Source organism: Cygnus atratus, chromosome 3, assembly GCF_013377495.2.
Source record: "Cygnus atratus isolate AKBS03 ecotype Queensland, Australia chromosome 3, CAtr_DNAZoo_HiC_assembly, whole genome shotgun sequence".
NCBI classification, from domain to species: Eukaryota; Metazoa; Chordata; class Aves; order Anseriformes; family Anatidae; genus Cygnus; species Cygnus atratus.
In genome coordinates this window covers 79,651,290-79,670,324 of record NC_066364.1, presented here as the reverse complement: position 1 = coordinate 79,670,324, position 19,035 = coordinate 79,651,290, and the positions used below count along the sequence as shown (strand labels likewise).

General features: G+C 49.0%; 1 protein-coding gene and 1 long non-coding RNA gene across 3 annotated transcripts in view; one reads left to right on the top strand and one right to left on the bottom strand.

The window, feature by feature from the left end:
• Positions 1-359: 359 nt before the first annotated feature.
• The window catches only part of LOC118253285 (uncharacterized), a 35,505-nt gene continuing 16,829 nt past the window's right edge, over positions 360-19,035 (top strand). The window contains exon 1 of one of the 2 annotated variants that reach the window (XR_004780376.2): positions 360-520. This is a non-coding gene — a long non-coding RNA (uncharacterized LOC118253285). Of the gene's footprint in view, positions 521-15,623; positions 16,043-19,035 lie in introns of those variants that run through there. The other variant, XR_004780375.2, reaches the window with a different exon arrangement.
• On the bottom strand, positions 12,223-15,489 carry LOC118253282 (uncharacterized). The gene is made up of 2 exons (XM_035557498.1): positions 13,068-15,489; positions 12,223-12,964 (listed from the first exon to the last, which is right to left on the bottom strand). Exon 1 carries the CDS (start codon positions 14,343-14,345, stop codon positions 13,341-13,343), a length of 1,005 nt encoding a protein of 334 aa, XP_035413391.1. The 5' UTR covers positions 14,346-15,489; the 3' UTR covers positions 12,223-12,964; positions 13,068-13,340.

Below are 19,035 nucleotides of genomic sequence, written 5' to 3'. Positions count from 1 at the left end.
CCAGCTCCTAGAGTTAAGGACATGGAAGCTTTTGCATATATAAAGAAGAGAAGCCCCGTCTGTCCCCAGGTTGCAGCCCCCACGTTTATCAAGTTCCTCCAGTTTGGGTGTTTGCTGTGACACTCGGCTGAATTTGCATAACCGTGAGGGGTTGCTATTTGTTTTACATTTCGTGTGCTTTTATCTCTCCATCTAAAGTCCTGAGCTTTAACATCAGCCCCCTTGGCTTATGTTAGAAGTTGTCTGACAAGACCAAGGGTCCTTTTTAACTTCTCTGTATGGATGTCATCTACTGGCCGTTAGCGCTGGCAGAATTCTTAGCATGAAAATATTATTATTACTTCTGTATCAGCAGAGATGTGTGTGGCACTCTGAAGAATCTGCCAAGATGAAGTCTGTGCTTCTGCAAGCTCACAGTCTGCCGTCCTGATCCTGTAACTTACCCTGCATGGTCCCTTCCTCATGGAAACCTAAGCAATCAAGATCAGGACTTTGGGACAGTGACACATGGAGGGATCAGGTAAGGTTTAGGATAGTCTGATTGGTTTGGTAGTTATTGGGTGGGTGTTTTGTTGGTCTGAATTATGTACAAAGGTCTAAAACTTGCTCCTTTTCTACATCACATTATTTTTAGACTGGTTGAGTGAAGGTAGGAAAAATCAGACCTCAGCCAACTGTAGACCTGCTTGTAAATAATGAAACCTACTGAAACACCAAAGGATTAGACACTCTTTATGGCTGAAAAGATCTGAAGCGCAACCCCCCTCAAACTGCAATAAAGTAACACGGACTGTCAGCACTGGGTTAATTATTCTGCTGGCATTCCTGCAATTCGTAAGCAGCTTCTGCATTGCAAATGTAAGCAGCAATCTTTCAAAAAATTTGGCTAGCTGTTTGGTAGCAACTTCAAAAGGAACTGTGACTGTGTCGTCAAAAGCTTCTAATCAGTCTATGCCATAGTGTCTTAAATTTGGCGACCCCATCATGCAAAAAGGAAAGCTGGGACATAGGTATTAAGCAAACATAAATAAAGCAAACAGATCAGAAAGCAGTGCAGTGAGCCAACGTCCATCTTATATGTTGGATCACAAACTGAAAATGCATGAGGACCTGATGAAATGTTTGAAAACTGGAGAGGTACTTACTGTGAGAAAGTTGTAGCCCAATCTTGGCCAGTTGACCCATCCTTAAAAATAGAGCGGCCTTCTTAAAACTTACTTCTGGCACTCAAGGGCCTCGTGGTTAGAGCAGGTGTTATCTGTTGACCAGGATGGCTGTATCCTCCTTTTTCTGCTTTTGAGATGGTACCTGGGAAGGACAGAAATATATGCCTGAAAGGAGCTGGCTGTGTGCTATGCGCAGGTCGGATATCAGGCTGGCGTGACCTGCCACCTTCACGAACCAACGGGCTGTTTGGTTCTTAGTGAGAGCTTGGACCAAGCACTTCAGTACCTTGGCTTCTCTGGGCAACCATGGAAGTAAGTGCTGATAATTTAAATTGGTTTTCTAGAGCACACAGATGCCCTAGGATGGAATTTATTGATACTAGGGCAGTATTCTTCCCATGCTTTTTGTCGTAAAATGCGAAGCAGAGAAAACAACTGACTTCTGTGTAGAATCCCTCCCTTCCTTTTTGGTTGTTTCCAGGATGGTGTTTGTTATGAGACTCTGCCAAGTCTCAGAGGAGAGAATGCTGGGCTGCCCTCAGAAGCTTCCAGCAGGCCTGGTAATATCTGTCGTCATGCTGTAGATCTTTTCCTAGTCAATGTCTCCTACCTTGGGCAGCATGTTTTCGATAAAAGCAGGTGTCTCCCTGATTTTAAATAAAAGTTTTAAGAAAATGGATTGCAGTCTCACAACCAGCAGTGGCTCAGGCTCAGGTTCCTTCATGACCTCACCTTTACTGTTCAAATTCTGTTTACTGTTCAAATTCTGCCTCCCCAACTTCTGGTTATGTTCCAGATCTTGCATGCTTGATCTCAGGGGGTGACAACACAACCTCTGCTGTTGATTGATTCAGGAGGGACTTTGTAAATACTCTACAAAGTATTCATAGGTCGTTGTAGCATTCGTAGTCATCAAAGTATTCCTATAGGTTCTCCCTCTGGGCTTTTGAGGAAGGGCTGCTATAAGACTGATTTACTGGAGCAGCATGCATTATATTTGTTTTGGGGAACTTAATTGCATTTTCCTTTCTTCGCAAAGAAGGTTATTTTTGCTACTATCACAGAATATCACCTTCATTAATATGGCTATTTAGGGCATAAACAGAACAGCTGTGCGCCTGGGAAGCCTCACAGGATCCAGGGACCAAAGACACGGAGCTAATGATTAGCTAGACATACCATTCCTTGCGCCAGGGCCAAATGCAATCTTCTGCTAATCACCTTTCATCTCATTTAAGGTGCGATAGCGGTCATGTATTTCCAGTGGGAAGTGCAAGAGCAGAAAGCACTTTGCCAAAAGGCAGAGTTCTGTGGGCGGTCTTGGATTCCTGATGCAAGGCTTCTTCCATTGCTTCCCAAAATGATGGTCTCTTCTGGTAGAGTTCAGGCACTAGGACCGGTTTTGCTTCCTAGATAAGCAGGGTTCTGCTGTGGCCAGAACTTTCCAGCTTCACATCTCTCAGTGAACATCAGAATTCACATGGACCAAGCTGCTTTTTCTTTTCAACTTGCCACGTGAAGGTCACACAAAATAATCAATTTGCTGTCCTTTGCTGGGTGTCCTCCAAAGGTTGAGTGCCTTTCTTTTGCTCTTTGAGGGACTTTGTATTTCGGCTTTTCTTTTTTCAGTGTTGAAAGGCTAACATTTGTGTTCTTTTCAGAATAAAAAGGAAATGTGTCATCAGCGAGGCACTTAATGGAGTTAAAATGTAGGGGCTAGCGTCAGAGCACGTGGTACTGAGGTATTTGGTCCGATGCGGTTGGGTATAAGGCATCAGCTCTAGATTCGTGCCCGTCACCTTGGAACAAGGTAGTTCCTGCCAACCCGTTGTCTTGCTGCAGACATCCATACGACAATCAGAGAACGTGATGAGGCTGCTGTAGCTCTGTGTGTGGCAGCAATGGGCAACGTGAATCTGCAGGCCTTGGTGTAAACACCAGCTTTTCACAGCAAAGCCAAGTTGGTCTTAAACTTCCTTTTGGGGGCATTTTTCCCTTTTCGCCTTGCCTTCCTACACCTACCGTTTATAGACCAAGCAGTTTTGCAGTTGTCAAGCTCGGCTGTAAAACGCTGGAAGGAAACTCGGCCCCATTTTCACATAGGTGCCTGCTGCGCACACAGGCACAGGGGAGGAGAGCTGTGGAAGCTTGCAGAGCCCCAGGTATTCGGGCTTGCCAGAGCCTGTGCCGCTAGATGGCAATGTGGTACTCTCGGAGCTGGGACTCCCCGTCCCTGTAAAATTCTCGCTTTTTCTGTATTTATCTCTGCCAAACTGATGATTGCACCCACCACCCCGGCAAGAGAACAGAACAAAATCATGTCACAGAACATTACAGCTGTTGTGCCTCTTTCTTTTCTTTCTTTTTGCCTTTTTTTTCCCCCTTAGTTCTTTGTCCCACAGCAGGGTGCAGAGGTTTAAAAACCTTCTTTCTTAATCGCTCGCCTTCTAAAAACAGAGAAAACACAGCCTCTTGGGAGCAATTAGCTGTGAGAAAAGCATTTCTCAAACAATTGCCAGGAAATATTGTCTTGACCGATATTCCTGATGTAACACTGTCGTTCTCAGTACTGTTTTTCTAAGATACTCGACTGCAAAAACAGCAGGGTACGGATCTGTAATATATGATCTGCAGTTTACCACCTACCTTACCTTTTTTATATCCATTTACTTTCAGTGTTTGTCCTCCCTGCAGCTCCCCCCCTCCCCTGGAGCTATTCTGCTTAGGAGAGTGAATAATTATTTGTAACTTTCCTCTGCTGACTGGTGTATCAGGCCAAGGCTCTGACAAGACACGGCTGAAAATTAAGGTTATGCCTCCGCTGTGCAGGCTCCAGATTGAAATTCTGTGGCAGTGTGCTGTGGAGGAGGTCAGGCTGCATGATTACAGTGATCCCTCTTGGACTCAAAACCTGGCAGCCTCGGTGTACGTGAGGTTGGTGAAGCCTGAATTTCAGCGGGAGCAGCTTGAGAGCAGGTATACGTGAAGCAGGCGGCAGCTGTACACCGAAACCAGGGTCCTGAGCCTGGAGGGCCTCTCCCCATCACTGTATTCATGGAAGATGGACTGGGCTGAAGGGTGCAAAGGGGTCTGAGGAACAGTGGTAAACTTCTAGCACTGAAAGCCCAAATCAGCAGCAGCTAGGAACCACTGCTAGCTAGGTAGATATGCATACACCCATGCCCATTCACATGCACAGCCATACTTGTTCTTATTGCAAGGCTCAAATTTCGTCTCTCTTTACGTAAATTCGTGGAGATTTGAGAAACGAGCCTCACTCTGTGGGACAGGGTGTGAACTGAAGCACCTTCTGGAAGACAGACAGCAGTGTAATCCTTTCATTCAACCCTGTCTGCAGCTGCTTTTTATAAACTTGGCATAAATACGTACTCAGTGAGGCCAGGCCTGTGTAGCTGGAAAATATTTTCCACCGTCCAAAAAAACAGAAGATTGGAAAAAGAGCCCAGAAATTGTGCATAACATGGAATGGCTTCGCTTGTGGTTTTTTTCCATGACTTCCTCAGCTCATTTTTCTGCTGCCAATTTTAGAAGCCCATAAGTCATACTTGTTAAACTTTCTCAGTTAAAATGTAACTCGAAGAACAAAGTCATATGATATGTTGAAGCCAAATAATCGTTGCGGAGCCTCTGACTTGAGAACAGCTACCCCGACTTGGCCAGCTTGCAGTCCTGCAGGGGCTTCTGTCCCAGGGCAGGCAGGGCCAGGGGCAGGTGAGCAGCGTGAGGCATGACTGTGTGTCCCCTCCCAGACCAAGACCTCAGCAAGGATTTCTCCCTACTTTCTCTAGGATAATCAGGCCTGTGGTGTATTATGTTGCAGAGCAGTTGTTTTGGAAGGGGAGAAGTTTCAGCTCCTCCTCTAGAAGCACTTTAAATAGGAGGTGAAGCAGAAAAGGGAACGAGAGGAGGCAGCACAGAGACCAGCGGGGTTCAGCAGTTGAGAAGCTGATGTAGGTAGGAGCTGTTGCCATCAGGGTAAACTAGCTGAGGAGTGAGGAGAGAGAGAGAGAGTGCCAAGAGAGAAAGTGAATTTGCTGGAGGGTTTGAAGAAAGGGCATCCGCACTTCAGTGCATTTTTAAGTGTTGAATCAATATGGAAGTACTCGTGTGCCAGGAGCAATATTTTCATTTGCCAATTTTGCTCTCTTATAAGGTGATTGTGCTCACACCCGAGCCCTGAATGGTTGTCCTAAAGCACCATCTCTTTGTTCAAATTCTGCTCTGCTCCCTCCCACAGGACAAGTCCCAGGTCACCGCTGTGGAGGGGAGTTGCCCTAAATTTACATTTGGGCAATACCGAGGGTGGAATTTGGCTGTGGGCTCTGCCAGCGGCGCTGCTCCAGCCAGCCTTGTCTGAGGCAGCACGCGCATCCCTGGTGCTGTCAGTCCCAGCCTGCGCCTCTGGGACCCGGTGCCTCAGGAAGGCAGGGAACACCGGTCTGAGCTGCCTGGGGGGAGCACGGCAGGGGGAAGAGGTCAGCAGGGGCTTTGTAGTCACTGGGAAGGAGCCTTCCAGCCCTGCCTCCCGGTTGTGCTGGGAAGGAGCAGCACAGATACTTGCTCTCTGCAAAAAAATAAAAGTGTATCTGTGTTTCTTTCCCCTAAATAGCAGCTTGTGAGTTTGGTTCTGGCCCTCGCTGTAAACTGGGAAACGTCCCCAAAAGCCCGCCTTTCGATGGCAGGGTGAAATGCCCTTTCAACATCCGTGTGGTCTCCACGGGAAGGGAGGAACTGAACAAACCCACTGGAAATCAGCAAGGGTGTTGTAATGTTTTTTTGGAAAGCCAGTTTCAAAACCCGGTGGCTGCCTCGCTCTCTTCTGGCAGCCGCTTCCTGTGCCATGACATCCAGGGAGGTGGTGGTGACTGATGTAACCGCGGTGGCCGGGCAGAGTCACTTGCCCAATGTGCTGAGGCTGGCAGGTGGCCAGAGAAATGTGCTAAGGCCTTGTTTTCTCACAATGGGCTCGCTGTCCCTGTGCACATACCTATAACTGGGTCAGGTGCTTGGCACGGCCGCCTTCCAAGCTGATTAAACGAGGCGGCGGAGTTACCCACGCCAGAAGAAGAGGAAGAAAAAGGAAGAAGATTTTGCTCTTGTCCCATGTGAATGCAGACCTGATGCATCTCTAGGCACGCTTTGTTTGCATAACAATGCTGTAATTAATAATGATGCCTGCTCGTTGAAGCCAGTTCTCCGTGTTAATGGTGGGAGGCGTTGAGGAGAGGGTGAGGAGAGGCCTGGTAGTGTTTTTGCTGGATCACCACCTTTAGGTTATTGTGACAGACTTCTGAAAGGATCTCTTTGTATGAACGGGAATATAATGCTCAGCTGGGCTCTTAAATTCTGTCTCTGTTGAGAAGAGAGATCCTTTCATATTGATTGTCATTCTGTATGCAGTTCAGGCACCGACTTGCAGGAAATCTGGGCCAGAAGAGATATCATTAGGTATTTATGGGGGTTTGGTTGGCTCAGCAGTCAGTTTTTCCATTGTCATGCCGTGACAGTGGTGCATTACATACACCCTCAGGAGACATCCTTCTGCTTCCACAACAATAAAGGACTTTTTTCTTTTTCTGACTCATCTTCAGCATGAAAAAAAACCCACAGTAAATATAATTAGCAACAGGCAGATATACTGTACTTAGCTCTCGGAGCCCATTGGGATAGCTCTTATAAAAATATATGTTCGTGGTTGCTCACCCTATGCTTAAATGTCCTGAAGTTTTCCTTCAGCTGCATTCCTGGTTATACTTAGATGTTTTAATGTAGCCTAGTGAGGTTGTAGGCTGAGGAACCATTTCTAGCTTGGATTAAGAGGAGGAATACATTTGATGCCGGGATTGTGTTTCATGCATGCACGGGAGCTTGGGCCAGACTCGCAGCACACGAGGCAGCACAGTGAGTGCTGTGCTGTGCTGAACTAAGGTCCGCTTAGCTGTCCGTACTGCAGATGCTGCGGGAAGGAGGACAAGAAGCAGAGCAAGTCTGGACTGATGCTGCCCCACAGTTCCCTCCTGGCTCCCAGCACCCACTGAGGGATGAGGAAGGAAGCAGCCATCGCCTCCATCCTCCTGGTCCCCCGGTCCCTACAGCGCGGTGGCCCCTGCTTCCTTTGCTCTGCGCGGGATGGAGAGCGGCCCCGGGTCTGCTCTGCTTCACCTCAGGTCCACGTGGTCACAGGAGGATTTCTAGGTTAAATGTGTCCTGGCCCCCCTCAGTGTTTCCCTGATGTAAGTGCGATGGAGCAGGTGGCGTGCAGCTGGGCTCTGCCTTCTGCCAGGTGGGTGTTCCCTTATGCCTGCCCCATTAGGGGCTGCCTCGCGTCCCGCCTGTGCCATTGGGCTGCCCGAAGCCAGGAGCCGGCCTTTGCGCCCATATTTCACCTCAGGGTGCGGGCTGACGCCAGTCACATGGCTGCGAGCGGGCCAGCTCCGAGATTAGTAGGCCTCTGTTTATTTATTTATTTCAACCTGTGACTAAGATGGGGGAGTATTTGGATGCGAGCCGCTCCTCCCAGAAAAGTACTGTTTATATTTCGGTCTCCTGAGTCGAGTCAGTCGGATCTGAAGTGCTCGCAGCCCAGCAGCGGTATGCGGGCTCTGCTGCCATGTCCCCGCGTAACCTGGCATCAGCGCTGCCGGACAGAGCGTGGGCTGGCTGTTTGCTCATCCCGAGCTTACGTGGCCACGAGTTTTCCTCCGTGTTCCCGATTGCTGAGCTCAGAGGGGCGGAGGAGAGGGAGAGCGGGCTTCCATCTGAAAGCAGCCAGGTGTTGCGCAGGGCCGTACCGGGGGTTACGCTGAGGAGAACGTGACCACGCGGGTGGGGTGATGGCTCCGCATCCACAGGCAGCATTGCAGGGCTCACCTGCGCAGCATGTGTGCGGTACAGTCACTGTGAGGGCTGTGTGCAAGCAAGTCAGTACCTGCTGGCATGTGATCTGCAGAGATGCTTTTAGAAATGTGTGAGGGTGGCATGAAAACACAAGTCAGCTGAAATATCTTTAGCTTGTAGGGCACCTGTGGACTAATAGACGAAAGCGAAACAGCGTACAGAAACTCCTCAAATATCGAGCTGCCATTTATTTCCACTATCTCTATCAAATTTCACCTGCATAAGCAGCTTATTTCTTTGAGATCTGGTAAATTCAAGCCCCTGGCTCTAGACACACCTAATTTCTGGGGGAAGAACAGAGACATTTCAGTCAGCTTCTATGGAAAATGGTTTCCCAAAGCTAGGGTCTTGTTCCCTTTGGGGGCAAGGCACAGGGAAAGAACTAGCTGAGAGGCATATGGGGCCTGGGGCTTTAAATAGCGCCTGACTAGGTTCAGGAGCTGACTGCAGAACTAATGAGACATGGGGAAATATGAGTTCATTTTCTTGAGCTGAGGGAAATTTGGAGAATCCTGTTCCCATGTCATCAGTTGCTAAAACAAGTCTACTGGAAATGTAAAAAGTCTGTCTGTCTGCCTCCACTCCTTGCCCTATAGCAATATAAGTCGTACAACTTCATCTGAGTTTTGTGATAAATAAATGAGCAATCCTGCCTCCAAAGCTCTCTGTACATCCTTGCTCCAGGCTTGTACCACAGCACAGGGTTGCACACTGTCAGGGAAGGAGATTTTCTCTGTGTAGCATGTCATGGTATGTTCACTGGTCACAGCATTGCCCGTGGGGTGAAAAATGGGCCTGGACTGCTCTCAAGCCATCAGTCTTGCGCATTTTCTGTCTTAGCACTCTAGTTCTTTAGTGTAATGCCTGTACAGCTAATGATCAAGGTCAGGCCTGTTGGCCTTCTGCCAGCAAACTAAAACCTCGTGTTTTTCTGAGCTGAATTTATAAACAGGGCACAGGCTGAAACTTCTTTTAAGCTGCCATGGCAAGGGCTAGAAAACAGGATGCCAGCTCTAGTGCAGTACGTGCCAAGAGTGGTGCTTATGGAGTTATTTCTAGAGGGGAGGACCTCAACATCCTAAATCATCAGTTTAGCCATGGCTAAAACCCTCCAGAGAAAGGGGACTGTGGAAGCTTTCACTTGTGTTGGTGGTTCCTCCTGGTCAGGCCCACCAGCAGTGGGGCTGCGGGGCAAGTTTGTGTGGCGCTTGCCTGTGTTCAGTGAATAGTCTGCAGGCTCCAAGCTGCCTGTGCCTTCCTGTTGTGAGCTTCTCAAACTATATTTTCGATGGGAAGTAACTGAGCGAGAGGAAGAGCAGCTTTTGGCTTTTTCTCGGGGAAGAAAGACTCAGATCTTAACAGTGCTCAGAGCTGCTGACTGAGCCAGGTTTGATCTTGGCAACACCAAAGAAAGATGGGGTATTTCCAAAGGAGGCAAAGAAACCCATGTAAAACCAGTGTAAATGATACTAGGCTTGCAGGGTTCTGTTCTCTAAATATGAGCAATCGTGATCTGTACTGAGCTCCGTGGGAGGCAAAGGTATGTCAGTCTTGGGGTGAATGTTTTTTTTCTGCTGCTTTAGCACAATGGGGAACCTCGGGGAAGCCTTCCTGAGTGAGCTGACTGCCTGCTTGCTGTCTGACTTACAGCCTCTGGCTCGTGCTGACGCACAGCCCAGAGTAGGCAAGTTTTCTTGATGTGTAGGTTGGGGCTTCCATTCGGGTAAAACATGCAAACTATCTTTCAGGGAGAAGGAATGGGGTTGGGAAGAGGAAACTCTGCTCGGCTTAGTTTGCATTACTGAATCACGCAACTTGCTCTGCCTAGGCCCGGGCTTCCAGTAGTTTCGGATTTCAGCTCAGCACGGCATCAAGTTTGTGTCCTAAAGCTGCTCTATGGTACTGAAGAGCAATTATTGAAACAGATAAAATGGCCTGAAATAAAGCAGGGAAGAAAACAGCTCCCTCAGCAGGCAGGCAACGAATGTAGCTGTCACCCTGGCTTCATTCGTTGTGGGCTGGGTGACAGTTTCAGCTCCGAAGTCAGTGACATTCAAAGCCCTTCTCTGAGGGTGAAGGGATACAGGATGAGATCTAATTTGTTCCTCACAGGGCATCACTTTCTGGCATTCTTTTTCTTTTTGGCAAGAAACTATCGGTAATGTATGTCATTGTCATCAAAGACACATTGATGTTACTTTCACAACTGTGACCTTGTATCCAGCTAAAAGAGGTACAGCGGGTGATGGTGAGATGCTCAGCTTACGTCCACAGGGCAGATTTTCCAAGCAGCAGCTCTGTTGGCAGGGCCACCTGCCATGCTATCTGGCCACACCGGTGCCAAGCAATTCTGGGAAGATCTGGGCCGTGATGCCACAGACCAGCAGCAACAGAGGTGGATTCCTGGAAGCCGCGGTGCAGGGCGCTGGGGGAGCACTGCTGCAGGACAGCCGGGGCTGGGAGGAGGGCTCCGACCGGTCACTCCCGCACATTGCAGGGCCCTGTCCAGGCAGCAGGCAGCAACCTTACCGAACCAGTCCCAGAAAATTGGCTGCCTTGGCTGGGAGGAAACAGCATTAGCTGTCACAGCTTTCACTCAGAATTAGCTATGAGTTGGCCAGGCATAAATTGCTTTTGGAATTAGTCCTGCCAGCTGCATTACCAACAAAGCAAAAATTGTCTCAGGAGCGAGGCTCAGGGTTCACACACTTAAACCCTACCTGTCACAAGGTTGCTAAACTCTTCCCCAGGGCTGGTACTACAATATTTACCGTATTGGCATGCTGTCTTTTCTGTTTGACTGCCGCATGATCGTATTATAACATGTCCTGTTGACAGGACTAAACTCAGGTCAAACTGTGTAAAGAGATAACAGTGGCCTTGATCACTCCATGGTGAAACCAGAGTAAATTACTGGATGCCGAATGAGTTATTTCATGTTTATTTCAGATTAAATAAGATTAGAATCTGGCCTTCAGATCATGTTATTTCTCTAATTCAACTGGGTCATATTTTTAAATTCACGCGGTGGTCAACATGATCCAGTAAGTGCCAGCACACAGTCCCAGCACCTGCAAAACATCGAATGTATATATTGGCACTTTCCGTATTTGCTGACTGCAGGACAAATAGGTTTCATATTGGGACATCAAAGTCTGTTTCAGCAACTGGATGCATGACAAAGCCATGTTATAATCTGGGTACTGATTACAGCAGTGGAACACGTCGGCTCAGCACGTGGTAAATTTGGATGTGCAGATAGATAAACTTTTTAGTGGCCTATGGCTTGATTTCAGCATGGAGAAGGTTGTCAGCATATTTGTGCTAATTAAGGAAACAGCATGGGAAACTCCTTTACAGTGTAGATACAGCCAGAGCTCAGGAAATATCACTGCTTTTCGATGTTTTTTATATTTTTTCTGTAACAGCTAGCTTGTCTTCAAGTAGAGCTGCAGCTTTGTGCCTCAGCTGCATTTCTAAACTGCAGTGAAGCTTGTTTGGGTCTTGTGTTTTCACTTGTTTCTGGGGAATGGATTGAACAGTTCAGTCACAAGAACATTAGGAGAGCAACTGACATTTTCTCTGTGTTTGGGGACAGCGGTGCAGGGCTGGATTCTCTGGGTTGGTTGTACTTATTTGCAATGTTGACAGTAACTGAATACCAACAAATAAACCCAAGTTTGTGCTTGTGCTAGAAATACTTTCATACTATTGAAAATAATGCTTCTGCCTAACAGTTACCTTTATTTTCATGCTGGTATTGTGGATATGTTATACTGCTTTTAACATATTCCCATGTTCAAGTTCCTGAGAAGGCTGAAATGTTGCCAACTATGTTAAGTCCTTTCTGTTGCACTGAGTCAGCCGCCGTGATTTTACCTTTGCTCTTGGTCAAAGTCTTACGCTCCATTATCTTTTTGTTCTTTTTCTAAACATAAGAAATTGCAGTACAAGTGCTTGTTCCGTGTGCTAACATTTCCTTCTTCTCTAATGACAAAACCAGCACATTACTTTTATTATTAATAAGACAGGAACACCTAGAAACCCTTGATGTTTTCCCAAGGGATTCCCAGCCGAAATATAAACGACAAACAAAAATGGGAGAAGTTAAGTGCCTTTATTTGCATTTCTGAACAGGGAAATGAGGTGCCCAAAATTAAAGGGGCACTTAATACTTCCTAATTTAAAGGCCATACAAAGAAGCATGCCCAAGAATAGACGTGGGATCAGTAGGTCCCTCTTCGCCAGGGGGCCCTGACCACATTTCTGCTCACTGGCCCCAGCAGCACCCAGGCCAGCACAGCCTCGTGTCCATGTGCCCCTCCGCCTGAGCTCAGGGCAGCAGCCCAGCTCTCTGCCAGCACCTTCACTGGGTCAGCACGCTTCTCCTGTTCCCCGTGACAAGGTGCTCCCAGGGCTGCTGGCCTCCTGCTCCTTCCTCCTTACCAAGAGGGGAAGAACTGCTGAGCTGACCCCTGCTTGTGGTGGCTACCTGCACTGACCAGCGAAAGCCTCCAGAACGGCAGCTGCTGAGAAATGACTGCCGTGTGTAGGAGCTCACGGCAGACCTTTCCCAAGTGCCAGTCCATGGGAAGAGCCTCGCAGCTCCTACAAGTCATAGGTGGAGCCGGTTACAACCTGACTTACCTTCCTCGGCATTTTGAAGTCTGGTGAAACATGATGCATAATGACATTACTCTGCTTTTGCAAGTAGGAGACTGCCTTTATGCAGGAGTGTCTCATCTGTGAACCTCACCTCAATGCATAGTGCTTATTCAGATATAACCACGAGAATGAGGCCTGGCTAAATAACGCCTCCAACTGAAAGGATCCACTGAAGCCCATTATAATGATCTTAATGACTTCCAATTCAGCTGTGCCTGTGATACCAGAGTGCAAAGGTAATTATGGAAGTGCTAAATACTATTATTACTTGATATTAGCAACAGGGTGGGGGTGAGACCTGGCAAACCCTTCCCCCACCTGGCCCAGACACGAGTGAGGGTTACCCCTTGCCTCCAGCCTCCCGAGGGCTGGGCAGGCGAGGTGGGGCCAGGCCTGGCTGTCCCATCCAGCAGCCTGGGCTTCGCTGGTGTCAGGAGGTGGCTCCTTCGTGCTGCAGGAGCCCTGCGGCACGCGCAGCGAGCAGGGAGAAAGCAGAAGTGTCCGCATGCCACCCTTCCGGCCTCCATCTTGTCTGCAGAAAAAGCAAACGTGCCGTCTGTCCTTCCCCTGATGGTTTTGCTGTTCTTTCTCTCAGTTTATTCTGTCTGTCCTGCAGCCCTCTGGTACTACCTGGCGTTGCTGTTTTCTCCCTTCATGCTCTCTCTTCAGCTGGGCCCCATACCTGGACGTGCTCCTTTGGCTTGCATGGGGTTCCCTTCTCTGCAGTGTTGGTGTTTCAGACATTGGACATGTAGCGGGGGGCTCACAGCCTGGCTTGGAGTGGGGTCCCGGGCCAGGTGACCTCCTCAGGTCCCTCCTGGCCTCAGTGATTCTGTGACGGGGGTCCCCGGCTCGCTGCCGACATCGATCTAACCTGGAGAAGCGCCAACCTTGTGACAGGCGAGCAGGTTTTGAGGAAACAGTGATCACTTCGCTGGTTAGTGGTTTGCTGCCTGACTCCTGCCTAGTGCCCGGCCCAGCACATCGTCTGCGGGGCTCTCCGTGCTGCCACGTCCGTGATGCTTCACCGCAGGCAGCGGCCCCGCGGGCTCCCTGGGCTGCCGGGCAGGACGGTGAGAGCCCGTTCGGTCGGCCTGGCTGACACAGGCTGCAGGCAGCTCTGCTCACTGCCGTGCCCGCCTGCGCCAGGAGAAACCTGTGCGGCGATGATTCACCCTCAAGTGATTGCTTGACCCAGAGGAGGGCCTGATGATACACCGAGGCCGGGACACACCAGCCGTGATTACAAGATGATTCACTGCCATTCAAAACATCCTCTGCGTTGCACAGGCAGGGCCGCTCGCGGAGGCTGCAATAAGGAAGCGATATTTGCACCTTTAGCTGCCACGCTCCCACCAAGCCTTTCGGCCGCTGCTTGCAGCGTGGCGTTTTCTTCCCTCTGGCTGTGTTGACACCACAAAGGTTTGCTGGCAGGGGGCGACTCCCTGAAGCTGCCATGTGGCTGCAGCCACGTGCCTCTTGCTGGTAATGTCTGTCCTCGCCCCAGGAAGGTTTGGCCAGAAGCGTGGTGCGCCCGTGTGTCCCGGTGTCCTCACAATGCCATCCCGTGCAGCGTGGCAGTGCATCACTGGACATTAGCACTAAACTGAGGAGCAGGTGGGAACTCAGGTCCTGCAGTTCTTCGTGTTCCAGCACATCGTTCTTCAGAGTCCTCCTAAATTCCTTGCACCGGTATTCCCACTTCCACTTATCCCCCTGTCAGAAACCTGGAGCTCTCACAGCCCCATTGTGCTTGTGTTCCCTTTAGGGAGGGCACGTAGCTTGCTGTCTCTCTCCATTTTTCATGCTGCTGTCTATACTTTCCACCTTCCCATTCCTCCCACATCTTTGTCCTTCACTCTTCCTCTCCTCCAGATGTGCTCCGCCAGATACCTGCTCTCGTTTGGTTTCATCAGAGTGGTCCGAGTGCACTGACTGCATTCATCTTGTCCTGCAAAGTGCTTCCCACACAGCACACACAGAGCAGGGAAGCCCTGGGTGCCTGGCAGGTGCCATGTCTCCTGCCCCAGGAACTGATAGTGCTTGTGGCAGCGTGCTGCAGGCACTGGTAGGTTCTGGGATGTGGAAAACTTGCTCACATTGGCTGGGACTTGCAAACGTGTCGGGGCTAATAGTGAACACGGTTTGTACTGCGCTTTCCCTCAAGCTAAGTTGAGCAACGTTAGTTAGCAAGTTGGGCATTATTCAGAGCTCCTAAACCTCGGGGTTGCCAGTGACAGAGTTGCAAACTTACAGCAGGACGCTCCCGACATTTTCTGCGTAGCGTCGTGGCCAGGCTCCAGCACAGGGGAGTTGTGCTCCATCACATTTCATTCCTCAGCTGTCATGCTCTGTTGCCAGCTCTGCTATATGGATAACTAGGTGAGCTATCTCTGGAAAACAATCTACTCAGTGAATTTAGCCCTTGTTTCCTGCGGGGGAACTGCCTTCAGATTGCCTTTCAGATGTATTTTACGTGCAGTGTTATTATTTGCACTTTGTCTAAACATGTGCTAGCTGTGGATTCTCTGTGTGCTCTTGGATAGAGCTGTGGTTTTAAATACCCACCGCTGGTTATTCATAGTGCACATTTAGTCATTTAACAAACATGGTATTAGTTCTGCTCTCTAAGCTGATGACTAATACTCTTATAAATAGGAGGAATGTGATCTGAAAGGTCACGTGAATGTTCCCAGCATGAACATATCCCCAAACTATGAGACTTCTCATTCCAGGAGCGTGCTTGTAAAAAAAAAAAAAAAAGAAAAAGCTCATTATTAGGAAGAAGAAAAAGGGTTAAAACCCACTCAAGCAGTTTATGTGCTTTAACTCAAACAGATTTTTGCAATGTTTGCTTTTGTCTGCAATCTCTGCTGATGTGCTTGGGAAGATGGGAATTGCCCCAGTGGAACAGTCCTGAGTTCTCTCCCGTGCCAGCGCCCTCCCTTGGAGCATAACAGGACCTAGGTATTTTATAATACAAGTAAGAAACATCCTCTAAATTTCTTGATGGAAAGCAGGACAACTCCTAACACTGGATTCCAAAGCAAATGGGAAGAGTGCACGATGCAGGTTTCTGCACGGCTTTCCTCAACTCAGTACCGTGGAGAGAAGAAGCTACGCTGCCTAGACTGCTGCGTGAAAACAAAATAAGCGAATGTTGCTGCTCTCCTGCCATTGAATGGTGTGGTTTATGTTCACAGAAGAGAGGAAGGGTGGACCTGTGACCAGCCTGAACGGCTGGCCTGGCCATCAGGAAGCACAGCACCGCCTGCCCCCTGTCTATGACTCAGGTACGCCCAGGAGCCACTGAGGGTTAAGCTCAGCCGGTGGGCTTTGTGCTGGTGGGGCAAAGCAGGGTGAGATGCTGCCCGGGAAGGTTCGGTGCCCAGCTGGGAGGTGGCACTGACTCTGTCAGCACTTCTCCACTCCCCCTCTACAGCGTCAAGCGTGCCGGTCTGAGCCACCTGTAGCTGAAGTTGGCTCATTGGACTTTGCACTGGAGCAAAGTGGAGGAGAGAGTTTGTGCAGCTGGCTCAGGGACGTGTCCCAGTTTCATCAAAACAGAGGCAGGTCAAGTGGGTGGCTGGCTGAAGCCCGAGGCACAAGCCTAGGTGGCACGTGGGTGTAATGGCCGTGTCTGTGCTAGTAGGGTGGGCAGGGGCAGGAGCTGCGCTCTGGCTGAAGAACACCGTCCGTGGTGGTACAGATAAACCCTCTTGACCTCCTAAATCCCGTGGCCACATACAAACTACCCATTGAGGGCAGTCCCTTACCCATGCTAACTCCTGCACTGTGCTTGGGAATGCTGTGGGGGAGCATTTGGTGGCCTGGGCAAAATCTGTCCAGAGCTGTGCTGAGGGCTGGAGGTAGGGACGGCCGAGTTCCTCTGCCTGTGCCCTGGTTCACTGCTTTGATTTGCTGCTCTAGATGCTGCCAGTCTGTCTGTTACAAGTTACCTTATGTGGGATATGCGAAAGAGAAGGCTCTTCCAGCTTCGTTTCTAGCCATTGTCCCTGTGCCCTCTCTAACACGGGCTAAGAGTACTTCCTTATGCACAGAGGAGTGAGAGGCTGCCAGAAGAGGACACGCTGGGAAAGTGGAGTGTGGCAAAAGTCATTGCAGTGATTTGTAGGAGTTTGACTCGGTGAAGTATCAGGCCAATGGTATACACACGCCGTAAAGGCAGTATTCCCAGCCTCACAGAGCTATCATAATTTTGTCCGTGCTTATTATAGTTACAGGAATGCATTAACATTAAAATATGTGGGCTAAAAGCTTGTGTCCTATATTTTCCTCCTGCCAACCTTGGTCTTGACTTTAGGTAGCAGATTAGAAAGGACAGCTGAGGCTCTGGGTCCCCCAGGCAGTCTATTTGCAGTCGAGAAGTCCCCGAGATTTGCTAGACTATACATGATGTTTCTCTCTGAGCACACAACGTGTTTCCTAACTTCAGCCATCTCAGAGGTTTGATTTCAGTGGAAGATGGTATATATAAGTGATACTTGATTGAGAAGTGCATATGCAGGGCTTATGAAATAGCGTGTGTGCCTGCATGTGCATGCATTAAAATAACAGGGCAAAGGCAACTGCAATATATTATTTACCTACTGGTTCAGATTTATCTGCCTGCCTTAGGGACTGCTGCTGTCTCTGGTCTGTCTCTGTCAAATTTTGTTCCTAGAGAAAATAGCAGTGTGAAGAATCGTGTTTGAGGGTGCTCTCTTATGGCTGACATCAGGGGACTGGGCGGTACATTCAAACCGAAATCAGAGGTTTCACCCAGGTTACTTTGGGTGCACTGACTTGTATTTGTTTGTGGGTGCACCTGGATTTCTCCTCTCCTTTGGTCAGTAGCAGAAGCATTTTTCTTGCCTAATGGCAAGTAGGTGGTAGGGTGGGGTCAGGTCTTGCTTGTGGCTGCTGGCCACAAGAAGCTGACAGTGGACAGTGATATAAATGCAGAAGAAGACGGGAAGAAAGGAACAGATGGTGTAATTACACCTGATCAGGGTCAGCATGACACTACACGCACTATATACATATGTATTTGAAACCTACACACATAAACACATAAAAGAAAACATTCAAGACGTGCAATCAGGTTCTTCCACAGGGCAGCCACAATTACATAAAGAAATTAATAAGGATTTTTTTATACTGCGATGCTAGCAGTCACAGCCTCCTCTCTGACTGCACCGTGGAGAAGAGCATGTTACATGTGAGCAGAATAAATGATCTGTGGCTGGTAACCAGCACGGCAGACACGGTGCAGCACCTCACTGCAGCACCTTCCTCTGCCAGCCGGGTGTCAGGACCAGGCATCATGACTAGTCAAAAGCAAACCTAGTTACTCGATCTTGAGCAAGGTCCTCGGAGCTGGCAGTTGGGAAAATGGGTGCAAATGTTCCAGAGAGATGCTTTGCCAGTGCCATCTGAGTCTTGCTCTCTGCATGTGGACAAGCACAGGTCTGGTTTTGCATGTTGCAGGACAGTTGTGTTTGTAAACAGCCGGAATATTTTGCAAACAGGGAAGAGCAGCACCCACCCTGCTTCCTGGCTGCCATCTCTCCTGGGGTTTGAGCAAAACCGAAAGCAAGCCCCAGAAGCTTTCTCCCTTTCCATGGTGACACAACAGAGCAAAACAGGATTTCCTTCAAAGCAGTAATAGGACAGGCTTTGCCGCATTCTTGCACGGGTGAGTTTGGGTACCAGAGAGTGGAATTTCCAAGTGCATTTCCCTTCCTACACCTTTCTCTTTCATCTTCATAAATCTGTGCCAATTTTTAAAGAACCTATTTTGGGGGGAGGGAATGGGGACAGAAGTGATGAGCTATTCAGAGCTGAAAGCAGATATTCATGCTGCCAGAGGTAAGACGGTAGAAAAAAATGTGTCAGTGTAGCAGATGATAGTTCTCCTCTCTTAATGCCTCTTGTGAAGCATCAAGGTGTACGTGTTTCTCAGAGGGGCTGTACATCTCAGAGGCAGTCTGTGAACTGCGTGTTGAAATGGTTGCCATGGCAGTGACTGAGTCTAAGTTAGAAAGCACGATTAGCCAGAGCTGGCCTAAATAGCTGCAGGGAAAAGGAAAAGAAAAAAAAAAAAAGGCCAAGGACTTTCTGTTATTTCTAATATAGACTCGTCAGCATTAGGCTGTGCCTAAAAAGGGAACAGCATGGAGGGAGAGGAGCTGGCAGGAGTGCCCTGCACCCCAGTCCCTGCTGGGGTGCAAGGAGTCGTGAGCAGCAGCACACACTGCACGGGGCTCTTGGGGGTTTTTCCCTT

Bases quoted from the DNA above. Each gene is read 5' to 3' on its own strand.
- LOC118253282 (XM_035557498.1), bottom strand. From the start codon at position 14,345: ATGTCCAGTGATGCACTGCCACGCTGCACGGGATGGCATTGTGAGGAC.